Source organism: Perognathus longimembris, chromosome 21, assembly GCF_023159225.1.
Source record: "Perognathus longimembris pacificus isolate PPM17 chromosome 21, ASM2315922v1, whole genome shotgun sequence".
Classification (NCBI taxonomy): Eukaryota; Metazoa; Chordata; class Mammalia; order Rodentia; family Heteromyidae; genus Perognathus; species Perognathus longimembris.
Genome location: NC_063181.1, coordinates 5,836,016 through 5,860,299, shown reverse-complemented (window position 1 = coordinate 5,860,299; position 24,284 = coordinate 5,836,016). Strand labels below are relative to the sequence as shown.

At 57.1% G+C, this 24,284-nt stretch overlaps 1 protein-coding gene across 4 annotated transcripts in view; it reads left to right on the top strand.

The window, feature by feature from the left end:
* Ptk2b (protein tyrosine kinase 2 beta) overlaps positions 1-23,713 on the top strand; it is a 92,114-nt gene extending 68,401 nt beyond the window's left edge. The window contains exons 6-31 of one of the 4 annotated variants that reach the window (XM_048330399.1): positions 2,104-2,166; positions 2,358-2,412; positions 2,772-2,912; positions 3,174-3,248; positions 3,718-3,819; positions 4,478-4,595; positions 4,941-4,980; positions 5,352-5,398; positions 6,050-6,100; positions 6,415-6,512; positions 7,156-7,240; positions 8,612-8,712; positions 8,924-9,039; positions 9,742-9,842; positions 10,009-10,098; positions 10,757-10,961; positions 11,680-11,788; positions 12,774-12,839; positions 14,587-14,712; positions 19,578-19,724; positions 19,863-19,898; positions 20,196-20,220; positions 21,503-21,549; positions 22,038-22,175; positions 22,376-22,456; positions 22,684-23,713. In XM_048330399.1, coding sequence (XP_048186356.1) covers positions 2,104-2,166; positions 2,358-2,412; positions 2,772-2,912; positions 3,174-3,248; positions 3,718-3,819; positions 4,478-4,595; positions 4,941-4,980; positions 5,352-5,398; positions 6,050-6,100; positions 6,415-6,512; positions 7,156-7,240; positions 8,612-8,712; positions 8,924-9,039; positions 9,742-9,842; positions 10,009-10,098; positions 10,757-10,961; positions 11,680-11,788; positions 12,774-12,839; positions 14,587-14,712; positions 19,578-19,724; positions 19,863-19,898; positions 20,196-20,220; positions 21,503-21,549; positions 22,038-22,175; positions 22,376-22,456; positions 22,684-22,899 — 2,479 coding nt within the window. In that variant the 3' untranslated portion in view covers positions 22,900-23,713. Of the gene's footprint in view, positions 1-2,103; positions 2,167-2,357; positions 2,413-2,771; positions 2,913-3,173; positions 3,249-3,717; positions 3,820-4,477; positions 4,596-4,940; positions 4,981-5,351; positions 5,399-6,049; positions 6,101-6,414; positions 6,513-7,155; positions 7,241-8,611; positions 8,713-8,923; positions 9,040-9,741; positions 9,843-10,008; positions 10,099-10,756; positions 10,962-11,679; positions 11,789-12,773; positions 12,840-14,586; positions 14,713-19,577; positions 19,725-19,862; positions 19,899-20,195; positions 20,221-21,502; positions 21,550-22,019; positions 22,176-22,375; positions 22,457-22,683 lie in introns of all 4 variants that reach the window. The other 3 variants (XM_048330398.1, XM_048330401.1, XM_048330400.1) reach the window with 3 other exon arrangements.
* Positions 23,714-24,284: the final 571 nt, after the last annotated feature.

Below are 24,284 nucleotides of genomic sequence, written 5' to 3'. Positions count from 1 at the left end.
TAGGTGACCCCAAGGTCTGTCCTGGAAGAGACCTGTGCTGGGGTCCAGGCTGGCTGGGTCCTTCCCCCCATCCAGGGTGGGAAGCACAAGTGGGTGTGTGCGAGCCAGGGGCAGACGGAGGCAAACAGCGTGGGGTTGTGAGAGGCTGGTGATCTGGTAGAACCTTCTCTCTGCTTCTCTCCTGATGTCCTCAGTCTTCCCTGCCCCGGCCTCCGGGCTGGCTGGGCTTCTAGGATCCATCCGTTGTCACCATTGCCATGCAGATAATTCAGCCAGGGCTTCGGGAACGGCAGGCTGAGGCCTGGCCCTTCCCATGTGGGGTTCCTCTGCGTGGCCCCCGCTACGGCAGGCGCTCAGTGCACGTGTGCCATGCACACGGGCCAGCAGTGCCCCCACAATCATCGTGTTGGGATGTAGCCCACGTGCACACAATGAACAGCTCTGGGGCAGAACAAATACGTGCCATCCAGTCTCCTGGGTAGACCAGGATGGGAGCCATCGGAACCTTGCAGGAAGGGGGGAATTTGGACGGCTCCTGGAAGGAAGGGAAAGATTTTCATTTGCAGATAATGGCTGGGCTTAGGGCAGGATTCTGGGGTGTGAGCCCAAAGATCAGTGGAAAGAAAGCCTGAACTGGACAATCATGGCGAAGGAGCTTAGAGCAGGAAGATGATGCTCTTTGGAAGAAAGAGACGGTCGAGTGGATTTTGCATAGATGTGTCTGTCTTTTCTCCTGATTACCCCCAACCCTCATTCCCAACCTCTTCCCTCTGCCCGCCCGTCCGTCCTAGCCAGCTCTGCATGGACTGCTCTACCTGGCGGCACTGCTCAGAAGTGCAGGCTGGCATTCGCGGGCGCTCCTGGCTTGGCTTGGGGCGGTGACGGGGCTGGTATAGATTTGGGCTAACTAGGCGCTGGCTGACGGATGAGATGGGTCTCAGCACAGAAGACTGTGGCTCTCACTCGGGGAAGAGCAGGTCTGATTCGTGACAGTGACTCATTCTCATGCTGTTGCCCCGAGTGTTAGGAACCCAAGTGAGGTGTACACTTCAGGAATGGACCACCACGGTCATCTGGAGCTGTGACTGACCTCAGGCGGCGGGGTGGGGGGGGGTGGGGGGAGGGGGGAGGGGGGGGAGGGGGGAGGGGTGGGGGGGTAGTAGCCAAAGTGGTAGGAGTGAGCTGCAGCCAGGCGACTGGGATGGCTTATGAGGGTTAACTGAGCTTCTTCTCCATGCGGTGCAAGTGTTAACTGAGCCTCGTCCCCATCCATTGGTTTCCATTCATTTCCTCCTCAGGCATTCTAAAATCGCTATTATTTTTGCAATAATTCACTTCAAAGCTGCCCATTTTGAAAACGTGCCCACTCTTGTGTTTAGCTAACCCTCAGTCTTTACATTTACTATTTAAACGTCCTTGGCGTCTGAATTATTAGATCACTGGTCTCAGTCCACTGACTCATTAAGCCACGGCCACCCGCCAGGGGCTCTTGAGAGGGCCCTGTAGGGAAACAGATCTCAGGTAGAGCTTTCTTCTCATTCCTCATTTCAGCCTAGTAGGTTCTTCCTTTTAGAAAGTATGGGTGCTTGATGAATACATACTAATTTATTTACAGGTATCTGTCCTTTCTTTGTGGTGGGAACATTTCAGAATCCTTCCTCTTGCTTTTGGAAATGTGCACTCATTGATTCAGAGTTCCTAACTTACTCCTCCTTCTAGGTACACAGTATGTTCCTTGGTAATAGACTCAGAGACACCACTAATTCCAAGTTCTTAAGGACAGACCAGACACGGTGCCTCAAGTCCATGATCCCAATAGGAGGTAGTCTTTGGAGTCTTACCATTTGAGGCAAAAAAAAAGTTAATAAGACCCGGTGTCAAAGAACAAACTGTGCCTCCTGGAGCACAGGACTAGAATCTTCTCTAGGACTGACGTTTCCTCGCAGCTTTTAAAATCCCTGAACTTATGACTTTCCTCTTCAGAGATTCCCACACCTGTCCGGGAAGGCTGGGGTCTAGGCTAGTCCCAGGGCACTGGTGTCCTGCTGCCTGACCTCCCGCCCCACCTGCCAGCCCTCCTCCCCATGACTTTTCTTTTTCCAGGCGGTTCTTCAAAGACATGCCCCACAATGCACTTGACAAGAAGTCTAACTTCGAGCTCCTGGAGTAAGTTCTGAGCAAGCCCCTGCTCCTCCATTCCTCGTCTCCAGTCTTTTCCAATCACCATCCTTCCGTTTCCCGCCCCCCCACACCCAGAGCCTGTCTTCCCGGCCCCCAAGATTACCTCCTTCCAGTTAGCCAGTAGTTTGGGGGTAGAAAAGGCGAAGTCAAATTCTGCTCCCATTTATGTCTTTCAGAAAGGAAGTGGGGCTGGACCTGTTTTTCCCAAAGCAGATGCAGGAGAACTTAAAGGTGAGAAAGCCAGAAGGTGGGGCCCAGGGCCCCCTTTGCAAAGGTTCCCCAAGACTAGAGCCAGAGGGCGCAGGCTGGCACTCTTCAGAGACCCCTGGGCTGTGGATACTGAACCGCGAATGTGCCCAGGGGCCTTTGGCTGGGAACCGGGAAGGGAGGCCCTGGGTTCCAGAACGCCTAGAGTGCTGACCCAGTTCGTGTCCTGAGCCCTGGGAAGCCATCTTCCCCACCACCCTCAGAGGGTCGGGGTGGCCCTCCCCGAGACATCAGGGGTGTGCATTAGCTCCTGGCTTCAGTCACGGCAAGAATGCTGGGGGCCTCTCCGTGGGAAGACTCAGGGTCCCCTCCCTCCTCCCCAGCCCAAGCAGTTCCGGAAGATGATCCAGCAGACGTTCCAGCAGTACGCCTCGCTCAGAGAGGAAGAGTGTGTCATGAAGTTCTTCAACACCCTGGCCGGCTTCGCCAACATCGACCAGGAAACCTACCGCTGTGAACTCATTGTAATGACCGGCTCTCCTTACCTTCTCCGGGCCTCACTCCAGGCCTCTTGGATGTGGGAGCCAGGGACGGGTCCCTGGGGATGGGGAGGAAGCAGGGAGCTGAACGTTGGCCTCCAGCTCCGGGCAGGGCGGCAGGAGGAGCGAGCTTTGTGGCCAGATTTAGGTTAGGAGAGCCTTGTCTAGCTTTGTGCCGGGTCTTAAGATTTCTGGATGGGGGTTGGTAGAACGGGGATGACCGTCTTTCCTCCCTTTTTACTCCAGCAAGGATGGAACATTACCGTGGACCTGGTCATTGGTCCTAAAGGCATCCGTCAGCTGACCAGTCAGGATGCAAAGGTAGAGGGAGCCCGGGGCTCTTCCGCTTTATCCGCCTCCTGTCCTGTCTCACCAGAAGTTTTTTTGCTTTTCTCTTCATTCCATTACTGAGATCCGAGGCGTGAGTTCTGGGGAGACAGGGCTTGGGGATGGAAGATGGGGCGGCTGGCTCTTTACTTTCCTGTGACTTGGCTCTGCTCAGAGAAGGGCAAGCAGGGGGAAGGAGGGCTCTGCTGTTGCTCTCCCAGCTCAGAGAGGAGAGTTGCTCCTCATGTGGCAAGATGAGGCGGTGACTCCTCTGGGGTCTGGGGACATAGGTCTATTTCTGGCTCTACTGGTAGCGTATCACCTTGGGCTAGGCCTGGCTTTCTCCAGACCTCGTTGTTTCTTCTGCTTGGAATAGACGACGCTTCCAGCCTTGCTCTCCTTCTCCCAACCCCTTGCCCCATCCCTACCCTGACTTCCCCGCTCACTCTGATCCCTTCCACAGCCCACCTGCCTGGCTGAGTTCAAGCAGATCAAGTCCATCCGGTGCCTCCCTCTGGAGGAGGGCCAGGCGGTCCTGCAGCTGGGCATCGAAGGAGCCCCCCAGGTGAGCGCTCTGGGAACCTGGGGTCGTGATTTCGGTTAGGACCGGCTCCGGACAGCCTGGTGTTGGAGTCTTGGCTTTGGGGTCTTGTGAAGGAAACTGCACCTGGTGCCCCAACAAAGCACTTGGGATGATGATCCAGGGAATGGTGTTATTTTAATGACTGGAAAGAAGTGGATAAAGATTTAGGACAGGTCAAGGTGACCAGAAATCTAGTGGGGGGGGGGGGGGTGGCGAAATAGAGGCCTACATTCACCAAGTAAACAATGACTCAAGAAGCAAGACAGAGCCTCGGGGCTTTTTGTGTGTAGAAGAATGAAAGACCTGGGACTGCAGGCACTGTCTCCCCCTCCCCCGTCTTGCCTGCCCCTCCCTCCCACTTCCCATTTCATTTGCGTGTGCCGTACTGACACCCACAGGGTACAAGTTACCATAAGTGACTCAGGGCCTGATAATTGAGACCCAGAAGGGCCCGGCCTGGTCAAGCGATGACCCGTGCGCCCCCTGGTGGCTGTGTCCAGCAGTGAGCGCCAGAGCTCAGGAGCCGGGTAGGGGGTACAGGGCAGGGGGTACAGGATTAGAGAATCCAGCCGTGTGTGAGAGACCCCAGCCAAGGCTCAAGGCTCTGGGGTCTCATCCTTGCTTGTCTTCTTCTCTGTAGTCTTTGTCCATCAAAACCTCATCCCTGGCAGAGGCCGAGAACATGGCGGACCTCATAGATGGTTACTGCAGGCTGCAGGGAGAACATAAAGGCTCGCTCATCGTCCATCCCAGGAAAGGTGGGTTTTCTCTACGACAGTGGATGGAATCACAGCCGAGCCAAGCCCGCGAGGCGGAGCAGGGCATCTAAGCTGTCGACCCCCAAGCCCAGGAAGCTTCCGTGGAAGTTGTGTTGGTCGCCCTGGGAGGACCAGAGCCGTTGCCAGCATTGCTGGTTCCTCCTGGGGAGTGGGGTGGGGGGGGAGAGGGGGGTTGACACCGTGACACTGGCAGGAGAGGCTCCAAGCCTGCGCAGCTTCTGCCCTGATGCCAAGAGAGCGCGGAGTGCGGGGCCCGGGCCTCGTTGTAGGAAGCAGGGTCCATCCAGACCCCTGGTTCCAGCCCCTCCTCTCCTTTTTCGCCAGATGGTGAGAGGCGGAACAGCCTGCCCCAGATCCCTTCACTGTGAGTACGCGGCGGCGGAGGGAGAACTCGCAGGGAGCGAGCCCCTGCAGCCCCGGGTTCTCAGGGCACACGGGAGTCCCCGCCTGTGCGGGGTTGAGCTCCCTGCTAGTGCACGCACGTGCACGCACACGCACACACACACACACACACACGCGCGCCCTGCAGGAACAGTCCCCCCCAGGAGCGCCTGGCATCCCCTCGGTGGGGCTGCTGTTCCCTCCAGCCCTCTGGCGCCCCCTGACGCGGTGCCAGGCAGGCCGGTGGCTTGTGCAGACGTTGGGGTGGTGGGCGCGGGTGTGCCAGGCGGCTTGGGAGAACGTGGCTGGGATCTGAACTCATCCCGCCCCTGTGCTTCTCCCCAAATCCTGCAGAAGCCTGGAGGCTCGGCGGTCCCACCTCTCAGAAAGCTGCAGCATAGGTGAGCCACCCACCCTCTGTTCCCCCTCCCTCCCCCACCCATGCCCAGCTCCCCTCTGCCTGTCCCTGGGACGTGCCAAGGGTCAGAAATGACCCTCCCTGCCACTCTTCCCTGAAAGCTTGAAAATACCGTTACCCGTGCTTATCTTTATCAGTTCAGCTGGCCCCAAACAAGATACCAGTTATTTGTCCCAGTTCTGAAGGCTGGTGGATGGAGGCCCGGGATTCAGGTTGAAGGTGACTGGGTGATGTGCTCACCTGGGAAAGAGAGAAGGAGGAAGGGTGATAATCCTGGAATGGGGCTCATCATCAAGACCTGGCCTCACTAAATCTCTCCCAAAGGCCCTCGCCCTAAAACCACCATATCGTAGGTCAGGAATCCAGAGCGCGAATTGGGGAGAGTCCCAACGTCCACGTCACCATGGTGTTAGGTGGGTGGTGGGTGTTTCTGAAAGATCAGCTACCTCACCCTGAGCACCACAACTGGGTCCAGGCAGGAAGGGCTTCAAACCGAGAGTCCCAGCCTCAGCGACTGCCTCGAGGGCCCGGCTTTCCTCCCCTGAGCCCTTGAACTCCCCTGGCCTCCCACCCAGGCTGGCTCTGCCGGGGAGGGCGTCCTGCCCACGCGCTGGGCCTCCTCCTTCCTTTGCAGAGTCAGACATCTATGCGGAGATTCCGGACGAGACGCTGCGGAGGCCCGGAGGTAGGCCCTTGACCCCCACCCGGGCCCCAGAGGTGACACTGTGAGGACTCGTGAGATGCCACGGGGAGACCCTCTGCCCCCCGCTAGGACAGGGGCAGAGCGCTGGAAGCTGAGACCTTGGTGGGGAGTCCAAGCCTCCGAGCCCAAGTCCCGGGGGAGAGGGGGCTGGGCTCTTTTCTGGGTCTGAGGCAATGGGGCATTCTAGACCTCTTCCCTAGCTGGTGTGTTGCTTGGGGTCTGGGACACCGAGTTTCCCCGGTGGGGGGGGGGGTGCCAGCTGGTGTGCTCTGTGGCTGCTTTCCCCACCGCTGCAGGTCCCCAGTACGGTGTGGCCCGTGAAGATGTGGTTCTCAACCGTATTCTCGGCGAAGGCTTCTTCGGGGAGGTCTACGAAGGGGTCTACACGAATCATGTGAGTCCCCCACTTCCCCGACAGCTCCCCCGCTCTGAGTGCAGGGAGGGGCAGGGGCAGCTGTGGCGGGGTGGTCCTCATGCAGGGGGGGGGGGTTATGAAGTTCCTAGAGGGTGGGGCGGGGGGCAAGTGTCATTTCCAAGAAGTGGAGAAAGCGTAGGGATGGAACGGAAGGCCGGGCCTGGGGGAGGGCCTGTGCCCAGAAAAGGAAGGGCGGTGTTGGGGCACAGGAGAGTTGGTCTCCGGGCCCCTAGCAGATGGGCAGGCTTCGCCCTGTGGTCTTCCTCCTAGAAGGCTGGAGAAAGGCAGAGCCCAGGGGCAACTTGAGCACAGTTTAAGTCCCGACACCAAAGACAGGTCAGGCCAGGCTCCGTCTGAAGGAGGCCCACAGGTGCCGGCCACACAGCCGCCCACCCGGGCAGAGCCGTGGCCCTCGGTCTCAAAGCCCACATCCGGACGCTCGGGCTTATTTGGGCTCTGAGGCCGTTTCTAGGTCTAGCATAGCCAGATCAAGAAGAAAGGGACCCAAGAGGAGAGGAAGAGACGGGGCGGCTGTGCTGAGCGGGACCGGGTCACCCACCTCCTCTGGCTGGGTCTGTGAGGAGGCTGGACTGGGGGGTCCCTGAACACACTCCTGTTGCAGAAAGGGGAGCACATCAATGTAGCGGTCAAGACCTGCAAGAAAGACTGCACCCTGGACAACAAGGAGAAGTTCATGAGTGAGGCGGGTAGGCACCCCCTGAGCCAGGGCCCCTTCACAGGAGGGAGAGGGCCCTTCACAGGAGGGAGGGGGGCCTTCACAGGAGGGAGAGGGGCCTTCACAGGAGGGAGGGGGCCTTCACAGGAGGGAGGAGGAGCCCCTTCACAGGAGGGAGGGGGCCTTCACAGGAGGGAGGGGGGCCCTTCACAGGAGGGAGGGGGCCCTTCACAGGAGGGAGGAGGAGCCCCTTCACAGGAGGGAGGAGGAGCCCCTTCACAGGAGGGAGGGGGCCCTTCACAGGAGGGAGGAGGAGCCCCTTCACAGGAGGGAGGAGGAGCCCCTTCACAGGAGGGAGGGGGCCTTCACAGGAGGGAGGGGGGCCCTTCACAGGAGGGAGGGGGGCCCTTCACAGGAGGGAGGGGGGGGCCTTCACAGGAGGGAGGGGGGCCTTCACAGGAGGGAGGAGGAGCCCCTTCACAGGAGGGAGGGAGCCCTTCACAGGAGGGAGGGGGGGCCCTGCACAGGAGGGAGGGGGGGGCCCTTCACAGGAGGGAGGGGGGGGCCTTCACAGGAGGGAGGGGGTCCTTCACAGGAGGGAGGAGGAGCCCCTTCACAGGAGGGAGGGGGCCCTTCACAGGAGGGAGGGGGGCCCTTCACAGGAGGGAGGAGCCCCTTCACAGGAGGGAGGAGGAGCCCCTTCACAGGAGGGAGGGGGCCTTCACAGGAGGGAGGAGGAGCCCCTTCACAGGAGGGAGGGGGCCCTTCACAGGAGGGAGGGGGGGCCCTTCACAGGAGGGAGGGGGGCCCTTCACAGGAGGGAGGGGGGTCCTTTCACAGGAGGGAGGGGGGCCTTCACAGGAGGGAGGGGGCCTTCACAGGAGGGAGGGGGGCCTTCACAGGAGGGAGGGGGAGCCCCTTCACAGGAGGGAGGGGGCCCTTCACAGGTGGGAGGGGCCTGGGAGCCAGTGTGAACTGTGCTGAGTCCCACCTTGGAGAAGGGTTTTACTCCCTGTTTTCACCCAGCTGGGACAGGAAATTCTACCTCTGTGTGACTGGAGCTGGGAAAGCAGCTCAGGCCTAGTACACCACGTGAGGCCCTAAATTCCATCCCCAGCACAAAACAAGCAAACAAGTGGGCTGGGAATGGGGCTTGGCTTGGTGCTAGAGTGCTTGCCTAGCTTGCAGGAAGCCCTGGGTTTGATTCCTCAGCACCACATACCCAGAAAAGGCCAGAAGGGGCGCTGTGGTTCAACTGGTAGAGGGCTAGCCTTGAGCAAAAAGTAACTCGGGGATAATGCCTAGGCCCTGAGTTCTAGCCCCAGGGCTGGCAAAAAAAAACCAAATCAGAGCACCTGATGCCACCCTTAGCTGCCCCTCTGCCCTCTCTCACACCCCACAGTGATGATGAAAAACCTGGACCACCCGCACATTGTGAAGTTGGTGGGCATCATTGAGGAGGAGCCCACTTGGATCATCATGGAGTTGTATCCCTACGGCGAGGTAAGCAGCTAGCGACCCAGACAGACGGCTGAGCAGGGCCCGGCCCCCTGCCTTCCAGATTCAGCTGAAGCACAGGCTCTCCATCTGCCAGAGGAAATTGCTGGAACGGCTTTCCGCCATCCGGTTTGTCCCTAAAGGAAGGGGAGGGTCGGTAGCTGTCACCATGCCAGTGGAACTGAGGGGTCCTTGCGCCCCCTCTCCCTTCCCGCAGCTGGGCCACTACCTGGAGCGAAACAAGAACTCCCTGAAGGTCCCCACGCTTGTCCTGTACTCGCTGCAGATCTGCAAAGCCATGGCCTACCTGGAGAGCATCAACTGTGTGCACAGGTGAGGCGGCGCCCAGGCCAGGCCCTTCTACCGGGCCCCGAGGGGGGCGCGGTGTGCAGGGGCGGGAATCCCAGCCTGGGGTCTGGGGTCAGATACCACCCTGTCCGTCCCGTCGTGGCTGGTTCTCTTCCCTTCTCCTGAGTGGAGGGTGCCGGGAATGTGGCCTCCTGGCCCAGGAAGACAATGCTGCGATGTTCACCCTGCCATTATCATTACCTCTGTGCCTGGCTGTGCGCGTGACCATGTAGGAGACACACACACATACACACACACACACACACACACACACACACACGTGGCCATCCATTCATCCGCTCCTCCAACAAGTACAGTGGGCGTGACACTTGGCTCCAGGCACCGTGATCAGGACAGGCAAGCAGCCTTTGCCTTGTGAGACCCCGGTTCCCTCCCGAGGGCCCCAGGCGAGCTGCCGGCAGTCAGGAGCGAAGGCGCAGGGCGTCCTTGTTCGTTGGTGTCCGGCCGCAGGCTGTTGAGGCGTCTTTGCCATGGTGGGGGGAGCGCCGCCTGTGAGAAGCAGCCAGGCACAGGGCGGTGGGGCACCAGGAACGCCGCTGGCCTGGCCGGCAGGAGTGAGGGCACCCGGGGGGCGGGGGGGAACCCTCCTCCGGCCAGTATGGAAACATTCTCGGCCCCCGTCCACCCCGCCACCTGTCCCAACCTGGCCTCTGCTCTTCCTTCCAGGGACATCGCGGTCCGCAACGTCCTGGTGGCCTCCCCGGAGTGTGTGAAGCTGGGGGACTTTGGCCTTTCCCGGTACATCGAGGATGAGGACTATTACAAAGGTGAGGGGACGTTCCAGTCACCCTGGTTACCCCTGGAGAGTTGCCTGAACCCCAAATCCCGGAGGAGGGAAGCCTAGGGTTGGAACAGCCCAGGCCAAGGGTCTTTGGAGAAGCAGCCACGTCTTCCTCAAATGGCCCCTGTGAACCCCTTTTGCGCCCCCCAAAGCCTCTGTGACTCGTCTCCCCATCAAGTGGATGTCCCCCGAGTCCATCAACTTCCGGCGCTTCACCACGGCCAGCGACGTCTGGATGTTTGGTGAGTAGGGATGTGTGGCCCGGCAGGTGCGGGAAAGGGCAGAGCCCCGCTTCCATGCCAGGCCAGGAGGGGGCGCGGGGACCCCCCCTCCCAGCCTGCAGGGCCCCAGGGTCCCCGTCCACACTGTGACAACTGCCCTGTCCTGGAGGTGGCCGCTTCCACTCAGGTTGCCGGCAGCGGCCGGGGGCTGGCCCGCACCGCCTGGGCCCGACTCACCGAGAGCGCAGCCGGGCTTGCGGTCTACGCGGGGGGGGGGGGGGGGCAAAGAGGAAACTCAGGGGGTTCCTGTGAGAAGGAGGCGGGGAGGGAGACGGGACTCCCCTCCCTCACTGAGCGCCCTGCCCTGGATCCCCTACGGCCGTAGGATATTCCCCATTGCTCCCATCCTCCAGAGCCGCACCCCGAGGCTCAGAAACGCAAAGGGCGGCGCGTGTGGCTGTTAGGCTCCCAGCTTCTGGCGTTGGCCCTGAGGGCCTCCTGTTCTATCGAGAGCCCGCTCCTTGTGTGGAGGGGCCCGGGGAGGGAGGCCTGGGTTCAGGGGGCACAGATGAAGATGCTCGTGGCACAATCCCAGGAGGGGTGGAGACAGAGGCCAAGCGTGGGGCGCCCCCGTGGCTCCCCAGGAGGCGGCCCGGCCTGAGCACCCTCTCGCCCCCAGCTGTGTGCATGTGGGAAATCCTGAGCTTTGGGAAGCAGCCCTTCTTCTGGCTGGAGAACAAAGACGTCATCGGGGTGCTGGAGAAAGGGGACCGGCTGCCCAAGCCCGAGCTCTGTCCCCCTGTCCTTTACACCCTCATGACCCGCTGCTGGGACTACGACCCCAGCGACCGGCCCCGCTTCACCGAGCTCGTGTGCAGCCTCAGGTGAGCATGGGGGGGGAGGGGGGGCAGAGGGCGGGCCCCCGTGACTCAGTGACGCAGAGAAGTTTCCTCCCAAGTCAGACGTGGCCCTCCTGGGAGGCGAGAGAATTCAGGCTGCAGGCGCGCTGCCACGTGTCCCCAGATCTGCCTTCTGTGCACACTGTATCCTGTGTCTGTCCGTGCGGACTGAGCCGGTCCTTGCAGCAGAGCCCCCGTGGGAGCCCAGCACCCAGGACAGGGCTTCTGGGCCAGCTCTGTTGGGGGACAGAAGGATGAGGCCCAGGGCACAGTCAGACATGAGGCCACCCTTAGGAAGCCGTGCTCATCTGGGCATCTCCGGACCAGGCACAGTGCCTTGCTCAGACACGTGCTGGGAAGATACTTTCTTACTTGGAAGCAAAGGATCGGAGCCAGTTGGCGGTGGTAGCCCCTGCCTGTAATCCTAGCTACTGGGGAGACAGAGATCAGAAGGATGGTAGTCCAAGGATACCTTAGGAAAAAGTTCACAAGGCCCCCATCTCAATTAAACAAACAACAAAAACTTGGATATGGTGGTGTGGGCCTCTTATGCCTGTTAAGCAGGAAGCATAAATAGGAGGATCACGGTCCTGGAAAGCCCAGGGAAAAGACAGAAACCTCATCTCAAAAATAACCAGAGCCAAAAGCTCACACGTGGCTAAGCTGGCTGTTTCTCTCTCTGTCCGACCCGGCACCTCGGCAGCGACATTTACCAGACGGAGAAGGACATTGCCGTAGAGCAGGAAAGGAGTACCCGCTACCGACCCCCCAAAATCTTGGAGCCGACCACCTACCAAGAACCCCCGCCCAAGGTAGGTGGAGCCCCCAGTCTGGTTGGTCCTACGAATCCCAGCACAGTCCAGTCCGTGTATGGCCCTGGCCTCCCCCCACAACCCCCGTGCGGGCTGGGTGCTTCCAGCCCCTCTGTCCCGGAACCCGCCGTCCATCCCGGAACCCGCCGTCCATCCCCTCCGCCACTCTCGCCTTGATGGGCAGATTCTGAGACGGTGCACACCATGTGGAGAAGCCACACCGACTTTATCCCTCCTGAGTTCCCTGTGGGAGGCGGGGCGCTTTTATCCTGGAGCTTCCTAGGGCTAAATCAGACCCTCCTGAGGGCACAGGGGTGGGGAGCGCAGGATCCAGGGGCCCCGCCGCCCCATCGGGCACACGGATTCCGAGAGACCAGGCTGAGTCACTAAAGCTGCCAAAATGGAAAGGCACAGGCCAAGTGGCTGAAACCGCAGACATTTAACTCATTGCTCTGGAGATTGAGAAGTTCAAGTTCCAGACACAAACGCACGAATTAGTGTAGCTTCTGATAATCCCCTCTTCCTTCACTGGGACGGCCACTCTCCTGCTGTGTCCTCACTGGCTCCTCTTCTTGCAAAGGTCTCCCCCTGGGGCTCCACCCTCTGACCTCATCTGACCCTGCTCTCGGGCTCAAGGACCTGCATCCTGATGCCACACTGGGACATGAGTTTGAGGAAGACAGAAACAAAGTCTGACCTGGTCCCGAGTCTCACTGCCCCTTCTGCCTGGGGGCTGCCCTTCCCCCCCATCTAGCTCAGTTCTCACCTCCGTGAGGCTGCGGGACTACCTGGGTCCTTCGAGACAGCCTGCCTCTGACCGTCTGTGGCTGCCAACTGCTGACCCACTGATAACTCTGTCCCCCTCTCTCCCTCACTGCGATGGAACACGCTGCCGCTGCTGCCTCGGACCTGACCGCCCCTAGGTGGGCCACGTCCACTGAGGGCAAGGGACAGTGAGTGACACGGCTCTGTGTTCTCTCTCCAGCCCAGCCGGCCCAAGTACAGACCCCCGCCACAAACCAACCTGCTGGCTCCCAAGCTGCAGTTCCAGGTAAATGTGTCGCTAGACGGTGGGGAGGTCAGGGGCATCCTTCATCCTGAACATCCACCTGCATCTTTAAGGAGCAATAAGCACACGCTTAGGGGAGGAAGATGCCTGAGGGGTTGGTTCTTCTTTGGTACCCAGGGCAGTATTTGAACTCAGACTTCCCTCTGCTGAGAAATCCTGACTGCAGCCCGGTGCGGTTGTCTGAATGTCTGCTGCTCCGTGTGTCAGCCGGCAGCTTCGTCCCTATGTCCTTGGCTTTCCTGGCCTCACACCCTGAGCAGAGCCCTCTAAGAAGGAGTCCCAGGGAACGTGGGCCAGAGGAGGCCCCCGGAGAATAGAACTGTCACCAGGGCTCCCTGCAGAGGACCTGGGTGGCCAGGAGAGAGAGAGATCAGGGTTCCATTCATCGTCGCCAGTCACAAAGCTCCCCATAGCTGTGAGGCTCTGATTCAGTACACCCTGCCCGGCAGCCCCCCTTGCGTCTGGGGGCGAGGCATTATAGACCCCTCGCTTCTCCTGCATCCCCCCCGACACAGTCGTTGCTTGAGAACAGAGTGTCTCAACCAACAGCACGCCTGGTGCTCCCAACAGAAAGCTTGTGTTCCACAGTCACACCCTTCCTCTCAAGGAAATAACCCCGGCGCCAACATCGTCCAATCAAGAGCAATCAGATAAATCCTCAGGGCTGGGGATATGGCCTAGTGGCAAGAGTGCTTGCCTCGTATACATGAGGCCCTGGGTTCGATTCCCCAGCACCACATATACAGAAAATGGCCAGAAGTGGCGCTGTGGCTCAAGTGGCAGAGTGCTAGCCTTGAGCAAAAAGAAGCAGGGACAGTGTTCAGGCCCTGAGTCCAAGGCCCAGGACTGGCAAGAAAAAAAAAAAGATAAATCCTCACCGCGTAAAGAAAGTGCCTTATTCCAAAAGCTGCCAACAGTGTCCTTTAAAGAATCCGTATACTCAAAAAAAGCAGCATTCAAAATTGTTCCAAAATAAACCTAATTACATATAATTTATATGTTTACACACACACACACACCCCTCTGCACCCATGCACACACAGTCTGCCCTCCCCAACTGTGAGCTCTGCATCGGTGGATTCAACAAACCCAGAATCAGATATATGTGCAAAGCACACAATTTTGTGTGTGCCAAACGTGTGCAGACTTGTTCTTGTCATCCTTCCCTGAACGGTGCAGGAAACAAGTGTGTGTCTAGCATTTACATGGCATCCGTTAGTGGAAGTAACCTAGAGATGGGGTACAGCATGCTGGAGGGCATGTGTGAATTCTGTGCCAACACTGCACCATCACCATCTAAACGTCCTCAGGCTGGGGTATCTTCAGGGCATCCTGGAACGAATCCTCTGGGACACGGTGGCATGACCGTGTGTGAACACACGTGCATTTATTTATTTACCTGTAGCCTAATCAGATCTGTCCCTTCTTAACACAAACTGTGGCAACAAGCCCTCTTCCAGAGGGTCCTCGCGCCAGCGACCTGCGCACGCCCCATGCGAGCAGAGCATCATGGGAAAGACATGTTAGCCAAATGAGAAGCCCACATCGCTCCACCATGTCTCTCCCACAGGGCCAAGGAAATGCCATGCCTCGTTCTTTATTAGCTCTGCAAGAGCAAGTCTGACCCCTGCCCAGATGCTCCTGTCTTTGTGCTCCTGTGTGTAGCAGCTAATTGTCTACCCTCTTGCCTTGTCTCTGTGCCTTGTGCTTCTTTGCTTCTCCTGAATAGGTCCCTGAGGGTCTGTGTGCCAGCTCGCCTACGCTCACCAGCCCTATGGAATACCCATCTCCCGTTAACTCTCTGCACACCCCACCTCTGCACCGGCACAATGTCTTCAAGCGCCACAGCATGCGGGTAAGAGGGCTCTGCATGCTGGGTCCCGGCCCGGACTGAGGAGAAGGCTGGAGGGAGGCTTGGGACCCCCCGAGGTTCCACCTCCTCAGCCTCAGGTGGTGCTCTGTGCCAGGCAGGCCACAGAGGGCACTCTGGGACCTCCATCCCTTAGCAAACACGTAAACGTAGCAGCTAGGCACAAGCCAGGCTATGTTCCAGGGGACCCGGGCTGCACAAGACTAGGCCCTTGTCTGTTCTGGCGCTGTAGCAATGGATGGGAAAACTTGCCCTGTGGCTGGCGGGCAGAGCACGCCAACTGCGATGGGGCTGCAGAATTGCCCCACGCTGCCTTCCTGCCTCGTTGCTTGCCGTTGCTGAACCTTTCCCCAGACAGAGGAAAGGTTTCCTGGTGGCTGCTCGTGCTGTTGCTTCTGTAAATGGTGATGTGGGAAAGGAGCTGCTGTGGGCTCGGGCTCAGGAAGTGGCTGGAGAAAGGCTAAGCCACGTCCCTGCCACCTCCTGGTTCTCGGGGACTCTGGAGGCCCTGGGAGCTTCCTGGGCCAGATCCTCATGTGGATATGAAAACCAACACTTTCCATGCAGACAGCCGCCTGCCCCAGCCAGGTCCTCTGCAACTAGCAGTCAGCTGCCAAGAACACTTGACATCACTTACAAAGCAGACTGAAAACCCTATCATTGCGGCTCAAAGTCTGTATGTATGCGTGATATTTGGGACTTAGGACACAGAACGCTGCAATTTTTCTGGGTTGTACAAGTACATGTTTATTATAATAGATTTGGGGAAGTGTAGGCAATTATGCCACTACGCTTCTGTGCTGTTATTCTTAATTTAGTAAAATTTTGAAGTAAGCGTGTTAGAGTTCCAGGCAGGGAGAGCTGTCGTGAAATAAAACTCTTCATAGCCCTCCTCGCTGACGTTAATTTACCCAATTTCTTTCCTTGCCTATGCCTAACAATAATCCATCTACAGTTTTAAACATGTTCTATAGTTTAGCCATGTTCAGTTTCTCCACCCTCCTGCCCTTGTCTCTTTATTCATAATTAATTAAGTTTCAGAGGGCTGTAGTTAAAAATGTGTTCTTTCAGAAAGAAGCTATTTCGCACACTGGAGAGGCAGCGCTGCCGTTCTCTAAGCCCTGGTTCTCAGCAAGCGCTCTGTTCTATAGCATAGAGACAGGCTGTGCAAGACAAAAAAGGGTCTTTTGTGTCAGGGGTTTAGAAGTAATTACTATAGGAAAAATCTGCCCCAAAGAACATAATGAACATTTCTTTAAATAAGCAGCAAAAGTTAAAAATATAAACTCCAATGTATGCTATAGATCCCAGAAACACAGAGATAGTCTCTTCCAGGTAGAAAGCTGCAAAGGTTTAATAACCGCCCTCCCCCCCCCCCCCGCCCCCACAATACATTTGAAATCATTTAACAAGCATTCAGAGATGGCAAACACAATTTTCTCCTGGCTGGTTCCATAGCCTGGCCCATCTGCCCCAGGCAGGATGGCAGCAAACTCCCTCCACCAAGACCTCATGATTATACATCACAGGTGTGCTTAGTGTATATAGGCTGGGTGCTGTCCCCGGTGCTGAAGAAGGAACTGGCTGGTTTTGCCTGCAAGGAGCGTAGAGTCAGAAGGAACTTGTCTAATTTTTTTAGTTCTGCATATATTTTAGATATGAGGCCTTTGTCTGTTGCATGGCCAGTAAAGATCTTTTCCCAATCTGTGGGCTTTCTGTTTATCTTGCGGGCTGTCCTTTGCCCTGCAGAAGCTCTGCAGTTTGATGTAGTCCCATTTGTCCATCCTTTCTTTGATTTGTAGCATTTCTGGGTCTTTGTTAAGGGAGTTCCGTCCTGTGCCAAGGAGCCCAAGTGTTTCTCCTACTCCTTCCTTTAGTGTTTTCAGGGTATCTGTTTTAATTTCGAGGTCTTTGATCCATTTGGAATTGATTTTGGTGCAGGGTGATATATAAGGATCTAGTTTTAGTTTGTTGCAGGTGTTGAACCAGTTTTGCCAGCACCATTTGTTAAAGAGGCTATCTTTCTTCTATCCTATTTTTTTAGCTCCTTTATAAAATATTAAGTGGGCATAGTTCTGTGGGTTCATTCCCGGGTCTTCAATTCTGTTCCATTGGTCTTTAGGCCTGTTCCGGTGCCAATACCAAGCTGTTTTTATTACTATAGCTTTATAATACAGCTTGAAGTTTGTAATTACTTTCAACATGCCATGTGAACCCGTAGCTTCTATCGTTGATGATCCTCTTGTATCCCCTTCCTGTGGTTGTACCTGCACTATCACTGTATCTTATCTGAGTACATTGGAAACTGTATATACTGGTATTAGAACTAGGAAAGTGAAAGGGAATACCAAAATCGAGAGGCACAGGGTAAAAAGACAAACGACTACAAAAGCAATACTTGCAAAACTGTTTGGTGTAAACCAACTGAACAACTCATGGGGGGAGAGGGGAAAGGGGAGGGGGAGGGGGGAGGATAAACAGTACAAGAAATGTATCCAGTGCCTAACGTATGAAACTGTAACCTCTCTGTACATCACTTTGACAATAAATAAGAAAAAAAAAAAAAAGAAGGAACCTGTCACACAAGCCAGAAAGTTCTGGAGGCCACAGAGTGAGAGGTCAGGAAGCAGAGGAAGTCCTGCCTGTGGCTTTCTTCCAGTTTGGCCTTGATGGTTTGGATGGGAAGAAATGATGCCAGGGATAGAAGAAACCAAGGCACCAGTAGGAACCAAGATTGAACAGTAAAGCCAACAAACACACATAGGGCAGGTAGGGGAAAGGATGGATGCAGAAAGCTAGAACAAGGAGACGTCTGTGTGGAGTTGGAAGTGAGGCAGGCTGGATTGGAACCAGATTGTGCAAGGTGTTCCAGTTCATATACCAATGCCAAATTTCTTCCAAGACATGCAGGTATCCGTGGCCTAAGAAAAAAAAAGACACCTGGGGTGCATTTCAGCCAAGTCATCCTAAAAAGAGTTCAGGTTTTGAAGGCTCTTGGTCTGTCCTTTAGTTTTATTATCAAAAGGAAGACATTGTAGTAAGTTTTCCAAATTATCTTTATTAGAATATTTAGTAAGATCAGGTCTGGGACGTACAGGGCATGAATGGGTTAGAAGCCTTTCCTGGTATCTGTAATACTATGCAGTATTTTTTGGACTCTCGTAACTATTCCTACTTGTATGTAATCTTAGTCTGTGCATTTTTGTACACCTACACATTTCTAACTCTATATTTGGAACTCTGCTCGTCACTATCGGTCAGTAGCCTGAGGCAGCCATACCACTGTGTCAAGGACGGTGACATATCACTGGGCATATTTATAGCCTGAAAGTCCCTCATTTCCCACAACAGTGTCTTAATCCATTTTGGGTTGCCGTCACAAAATACCTGAGGCTGGGCACTTTGCACAGAAAAAGGTTTTTATTTAACTCCGTTCTGGAGGTCCCAAAGCATGGTTGGTGTGTTCTCGGCTCTAGTGAGGCCCCCTGTCCATGTCTCCCTCGCGGATGGCATGAGGGTAAGAACACCAACGTTCTGTCTACCTATTGTCTTCTTAGCTCCTTGAGAGGGCCACCGTATATTTAAAAGTAACTCTTCCCCCAGTGTTCAGACCCCTGCCTGCTATGTGGTAGTTGCTTAATAAATAATGATTGAACCGATGAGTGAACAAAGAGTATTTAGCAAGAAACCTAACTTGTAGGGAAAAGTATGGTTAGGAACTAAGATTCACAGTTAAAACTCAGTGGGATAAGCATCCCAGTGTGACCATTTTTTTAAAACTCCATTGTGATATTCAAGGATGTCTGAAAGGAAATCCCCCTGAGAGGCTTGGCAAGGAGACTGCTTACTATAAATTCATACAGGTCATCTTTGCCGTGTTTCATTTCAGTGACTTGGCTATGAACCGGCCGCGTCACAGGAAGCGAGTGGCCTTAGTCTGTTTTGTGCTCGTGATACTTGAGAGTAGAAGCTTACAATGAGCGGGGGGGGGGGGGGGGGGGGTGTTGTACAGCCATGGAGGAGGACGGCCAGGACCAAGGGCGGCTAGGGTGAGGGTGTCCCATCATACCGTGGGTGAGTGAAGACGTGGGGCGTGAGGGAGTCGGGCAGACCCGTCTGCTCATCGGGGATCCCTCCCGCGTGGAAGGCACGAATCCAGCCCAAGCTCCCCTCTGACGGCGCCATGCGTTGCGCTAGAGATCAAGTTGGGAACATGGGGACACATTCACACCACGGCGGGAGCGGAGGGAACGCTGATTCTTGCAAAGGCTGCCCCTGGCCACCCTTGCGGTCAAGAGGCTGCTTGTCACCCTCCGCCAGCTCCAAAGGCCAAGGGATCGTGAGCAACAGAGTAAAACCAGAAGAGCTAGGAGGAACGGAGAAGAAAACATTATGCGTATCAGCCCTGGCGAGGTAGAAGGAAAGGAGGACCACATCAACACCCATTTATCAGCCAAGGCCGTAACTAGGTCCGAAAGCCCCCAGATGCATGAAAACTAGGATTCGGTTGGTAAAGAGAAGAGCACTTGCCTTGCCCCCATGCAGCAACCCTTCATCGCAGGTCCTGCCGTCTCCCCTGGCTTGAGTCACATGGCCCGGCTGTGGCCCACGGCGTACACAGCGGTCGAAAAGCCTGCAAAGAGCCCATGCGGGCTTACGCCCTGTGCAGCCTTGTGTTTCTAAATGCATTAAATGACGAGCACCTTCACAAAGGCCACCTGTACAGACAGAGCTAGGGCTGTGCACCGGACCCTGCCATGTCACTGATGGATCACCAGAGGGCTTAGCGTCCCGTTGCAACTGGGCGTGTGGGTTTAAGGAGCCGGGGCTCAGGGTGCGTGTTCTCCCAGGAGGAGGACTTCATCCGACCCAACAGCCGAGAGGAGGCCCAGCAGCTCTGGGAGGCCGAGAAGATCAAGATGCGGCAGATCCTGGACAAGCAGCAGAAGCAGATGGTGGAAGATTACCAGTGGCTGCGGCAGGAGGAGAAGTCCTTGGTGAGCCGGCCCTGAGCCTGGGGATGTTTCGCCTCCGCGGGTCCCTTTAGATTTAAGCCAGTGCTTGCCACGCTTTCTCTGGACTCTCTGCCCCACCCCCACCCCCTAAGTCCTTTGGCTTGGTCTCTTCCTCTGCAGGACCCCATGGTTTACATGAACGACAAGTCCCCGTTGGTAAGTCACCAGAAGAGGCCTCTTAGGAAAGACTCGTCCCACTCTGGGGCTCTCCAGGTGTGCCCCCCACACCCCGCCTGCCTGGCTTCCCATCGTGGCACCCATCGCTTCCCCTGATGCTGATCCTACACGGCTCTTATTCTGAGCGCCCATGGGGTCTGTGTCCTTGGCACTGGCTTGACCTCTCGGAAGGGTCATTTGGGGTCAGGCACCCCACCCAGTGGAGGGTGGGAGGAGGGGAGAGGGGGAGTCCCAGAACCACAGGAGTGACTGTTGCTTTTCCTCCCTTCCTTGTAGACACCAGAGAAAGAGGCTGGTTACAGTGAGTGCTCCGCCCTCCCCGCCCCCCCACCTCGTGGGGCCCTGTCCCTGCACCTGGCCCCAAAGAGAACAGCAGAGTGCATCTGCGACGTTAAGAACCATGGGCCTTTTCAGCCCTGCCTTGCACCCCCCCCACACACACACACCTCTTTCTGTGTTTTCCTCCCTCCCCCTCCCCCTCCCCCATTCTTGTCTTCTTGCTCTGTGTCCTCTTGCTTCCATCTGTGTTTGTTCAGAGCAGTCTGCAGTTTCCCTTTCCATTTCCCCTCACCCTGTCAGAGGCGCCTGCATGTGGAGGGCTGTTAAATAGCTCACCTCCCCGGGTTCCGACTTCCCTTCCTTTTGTTTCTTCCTGGGATTCAAGAGACAAAGCCCGAAAAGTCTTTCTAGAAGTCTATGCTGGAAGCAGAGAGGGCAGAGGGGTGGCGATGATGATGATGACAATTACAATGACAATAGTCACAGAGAGAGCTTAACACAAACCGGAACAGCCCTAAGTCACATGCAAATGTCAGCTCCTTTCCTCATCACCCGTGCAGGAGACAGGTGCATTTTATCTCCTTTGTACCAAGGACCAAATCAAGTCTGGGTGGTTAAGTAACCCGCCCAAGGTCACACACCGAGACTGATTCACACAGCTCAGAGTTGAGCCTAGGCAGCGTGGTTCCAAGAGGCCTGCTCATCTAGCTGGTCCCGTGGCTTGAACTCCAGACCCGGGTGCTGTCCCTGAACTTACGCGCATGAGGCTAGCACGCTACCACTTGAGGCGCAGCTCCACTGCTGGCTTTTTGGTAGTTCATTGGAGATAAGAGTCTCGTGGACTCTTCTGCCCAGGCTGGCTTCAAAGCACAGTCCTGAGATCTCAGCCTCTCGAGTAGCTAGGATTGCAGACGGGAGCCCCCGGTGCCTGGCTTCACGCAGCTTTCCTACAGATGGAAACTGAGATTCAGGGCAACAGGTGAGAGCAGAGCCTGGCCAGTGCATCACGGGAAGACCATGTTGGGGTCTTCAGAGATTTACCCGAGCACTGCCTTGCACCTGCAGAACGTGGGCTTTCTTTCCCATGGCCAGGGCCAGGCCTGTTTCTCGGGGTACACCCCTCTGGGAGGAAGCAGGAGCAGAACTGGCACTCTCCCCCACAGGAAACCGAGAGAGCGAGGTGTTATTTTTCTGCCCTCTTCCTGTCCCTGGGGTCTCTCGGTGATAGAGGACAGGGGCTTGCTTGGCTACCAGCAGGTAGGAAGGGAGGGAACCCCACCCACCCACCGTCTTTCCCATTGCAGCCGAGTTCACTGGGCCCCCACAGAAGCCGCCGCGGCTCGGTGCACAGGTAAGTACAGCCCCCCCGCCCCCCCGCTGGAAGTGGTTTGAGCTGGGGTTCCGCAAGGCTGGAGACCACAGGCTTTGGAAACTTCCAAGACCTTTGGAAGATCCGTGAGGCCCAGAGAGCGCCAGGTCTCGCCTGAGGCCACACAGCTAATTTAAGAGAAAGTAGGGGAGAGCCAGTTTCCTTTCTCCTGTGCCCTGAGGTGGGACCTGTGGGAGGGCCGGTTGGTAAGGTCCTTCCTTCTGTGAGCCTCGGTGGTCTTTCCAGTGATCTGGGTCAGGCCCTGGCTTTCTCTGTCTGTGAGAATCACCCACGGAGTTTCAACATGGCCTGGCTCCCGGGGCAGGGGATGGTTCACTGGTGAGGTGTAAGGCCACCAGCAATCTGCTAGAACCACTCCCTGCTAGAGAGCCACTGTGTGGGAAGCAGGCCTGCAACAGTGGGGTACCCCTGGCCCCCCTAGTACCCACCAGCCATCTGCCTGTCCTCAGTCCATCCAGCCCACGGCCAACCTGGACCGGACCGATGACCTGGTGTACTTCAACGTCATGGAGCTGGTGCGGGCGGTGCTGGAACTCAAGAACGAGCTCTGCCAGCTGCCCCCCGAGGGCTATGTGGTGGTGGTCAAGGTGATTTCAAGGGCAGGTGTGGGGGCAGGGAGGGGGGGGGCTGTGGGGTTGTTGGCAGTACACCCCGGGGGAGCAGGGCGTCCAGGCAGCCTCGGAGGGTGGGGGCCACCCCGGCAGGGCTGCCTCCCGAGGAAACAGCTGCCCCTCAAGCAAGCGGTGACCGCTGCCCTGCTCCTTCTCCTCCCCCCCCCCCCCGCCAGAACGTGGGGCTGACCCTGCGGAAGCTCATCGGGAGTGTGGATAGCATCTTGCCCTCCCTGCCGCCATCTGCGAGGACAGAGGTCAGTGCCATCGCCCCCCAGGCTGAGGTAACCCAGGTTACCCCTGGCTGGCTGGGGGTCTGGGATGTGTGCTGGCCGGGCCTCATAGATCTGGACCCATGCTATAGGGAGGACTGGATTCTGTCTGAGTTTGGACCCAGCTCACCCCCAGAGAACTGAGACGCCCTTGGCCAACACCCTTCCCCGCCCTCCGAGCTCCCAGCCTCCCCCATGCCACCTTCCTACAGATTGAGGGGACGCAGAAACTGCTCAACAAAGACCTGGCGGAGCTCATCAACAAGATGCGCCTGGCCCAGCAGAACGCCGTGACCTCCCTGAGCGAGGAGTGCAAGCGGCAGATGCTCACCGCCTCCCACACCCTGGCGGTGGACGCCAAGAACCTGCTGGACGCCGTGGACCAGGCCAAGGTTCTGGCCAACCTGGCCCACCCACCGGCAGAGTGATCGGGGCTGGGGGCACTTGCCTGCGTCGCCCGCCCCTACTTGTCGTGTACCTCCCCTGCCTTGCCTTCGGTCACGTGGTCTTCTGGGGAAAGCCGACGGGAGTCTTTCCCTCGCCATTTTGCACGACCCCAACCCCCACCCCACTCCCACCCTTCCCCAGACTGTGCTGCTCCGGTTGCAGCTGGACGGAGGGGATTCTGGGCATGGACACAGGGTAGGGGCGATGTAGGGTTCAGAGGGTGGGTGGGTGGCCACTGCCCGCCACACCCCACCCCCAGCCCAGCCTGGGTGCTGGGGTCTCCTGGGACTCACAGCCAAGATTGCTTTATGCATGGGCATGGCGGGCTCCCTTGAGAGCCAGGCCGTCCTTTCTCCTTCCTCTTCAGCCCTCTGGGGCCCCCTGAGATCAGAGGGGCCGGGGGGGGAGGGCTCTATTTTGGGGATCAGGAGAAAGCGTTGGGCTCGACCCTTCTTGTACAGTGTATATTGGAATTTATTTAATGTGAGTTTGGTATGGACTGTCCGGGGTCTGGGACACAGTTCAGGAACAAGGAGGCGGCGCTGTTGTGAAACTGTGTGTCAGGTCAGGGGACAAAGCAGAGAGACAGAGGCCCCAGCAGGATTTGGACCACGCTCTGCTCTCTTCCTGCGCCGATCTTCTCTCGTTCCCTCACTTCCTCCTTCCCTCTTTTCTTACTCTTCTCTCCTCCCTCCCCCTTTCCCCTCTACCCTCTTCTTTTCTCACGTTTGTGTAGCACATTCTTTTACCTTCTTTCTATCTGCCTTGTGGTTGAATTAAAATCGTTGCCATTTGCTCTGTGGTTGGGTTGATTGCTTGATCTGCTCTTTCTGGGGGAATGCGGGCCTTGAACCGCAGCCCTGGAAGAAGTCCGCTATTCGTGTGTGGGACACAGATCAGGGCAAACCATGCTGGGCTTTGACCCTGGCAGTGGGGTCAGGGGCGCACGCCCACTCTTTGCCTTGGCGTGGGCCACATGGTCACCTGACACAACGCTCTTTTCTTTGGGGCCTTGGCATCTCCCGGCTGTTCCCCCAAACCCACCGGGGTTCTGGAGGGCCTGTGCGATGGTGACGTGGAGATCAGCGTGCAAGGAGGGGCCACACCTGGCGAGCAGCAGGCAGCTTGATTTCACCTCTTTACTCAAGATGGGCGGGGGCGTAAGACACCCCTGCACCAGTGATCACTCAGAAGCCTGGAGCAAGCCTGGAACGCAGGAGAAAGGCGGGGCTGTGTTCATGGGGAGAGAGAAGCTCCAAGGCCAGAATGGGCCACTACGCAGGGGTCATGGCAGGGAACTGAGGAGCAGAGTCTGGGCCAGGCTCACAGGAGCAGGGTTCCCCTGGATCTGTCAGGGAGAGGTATG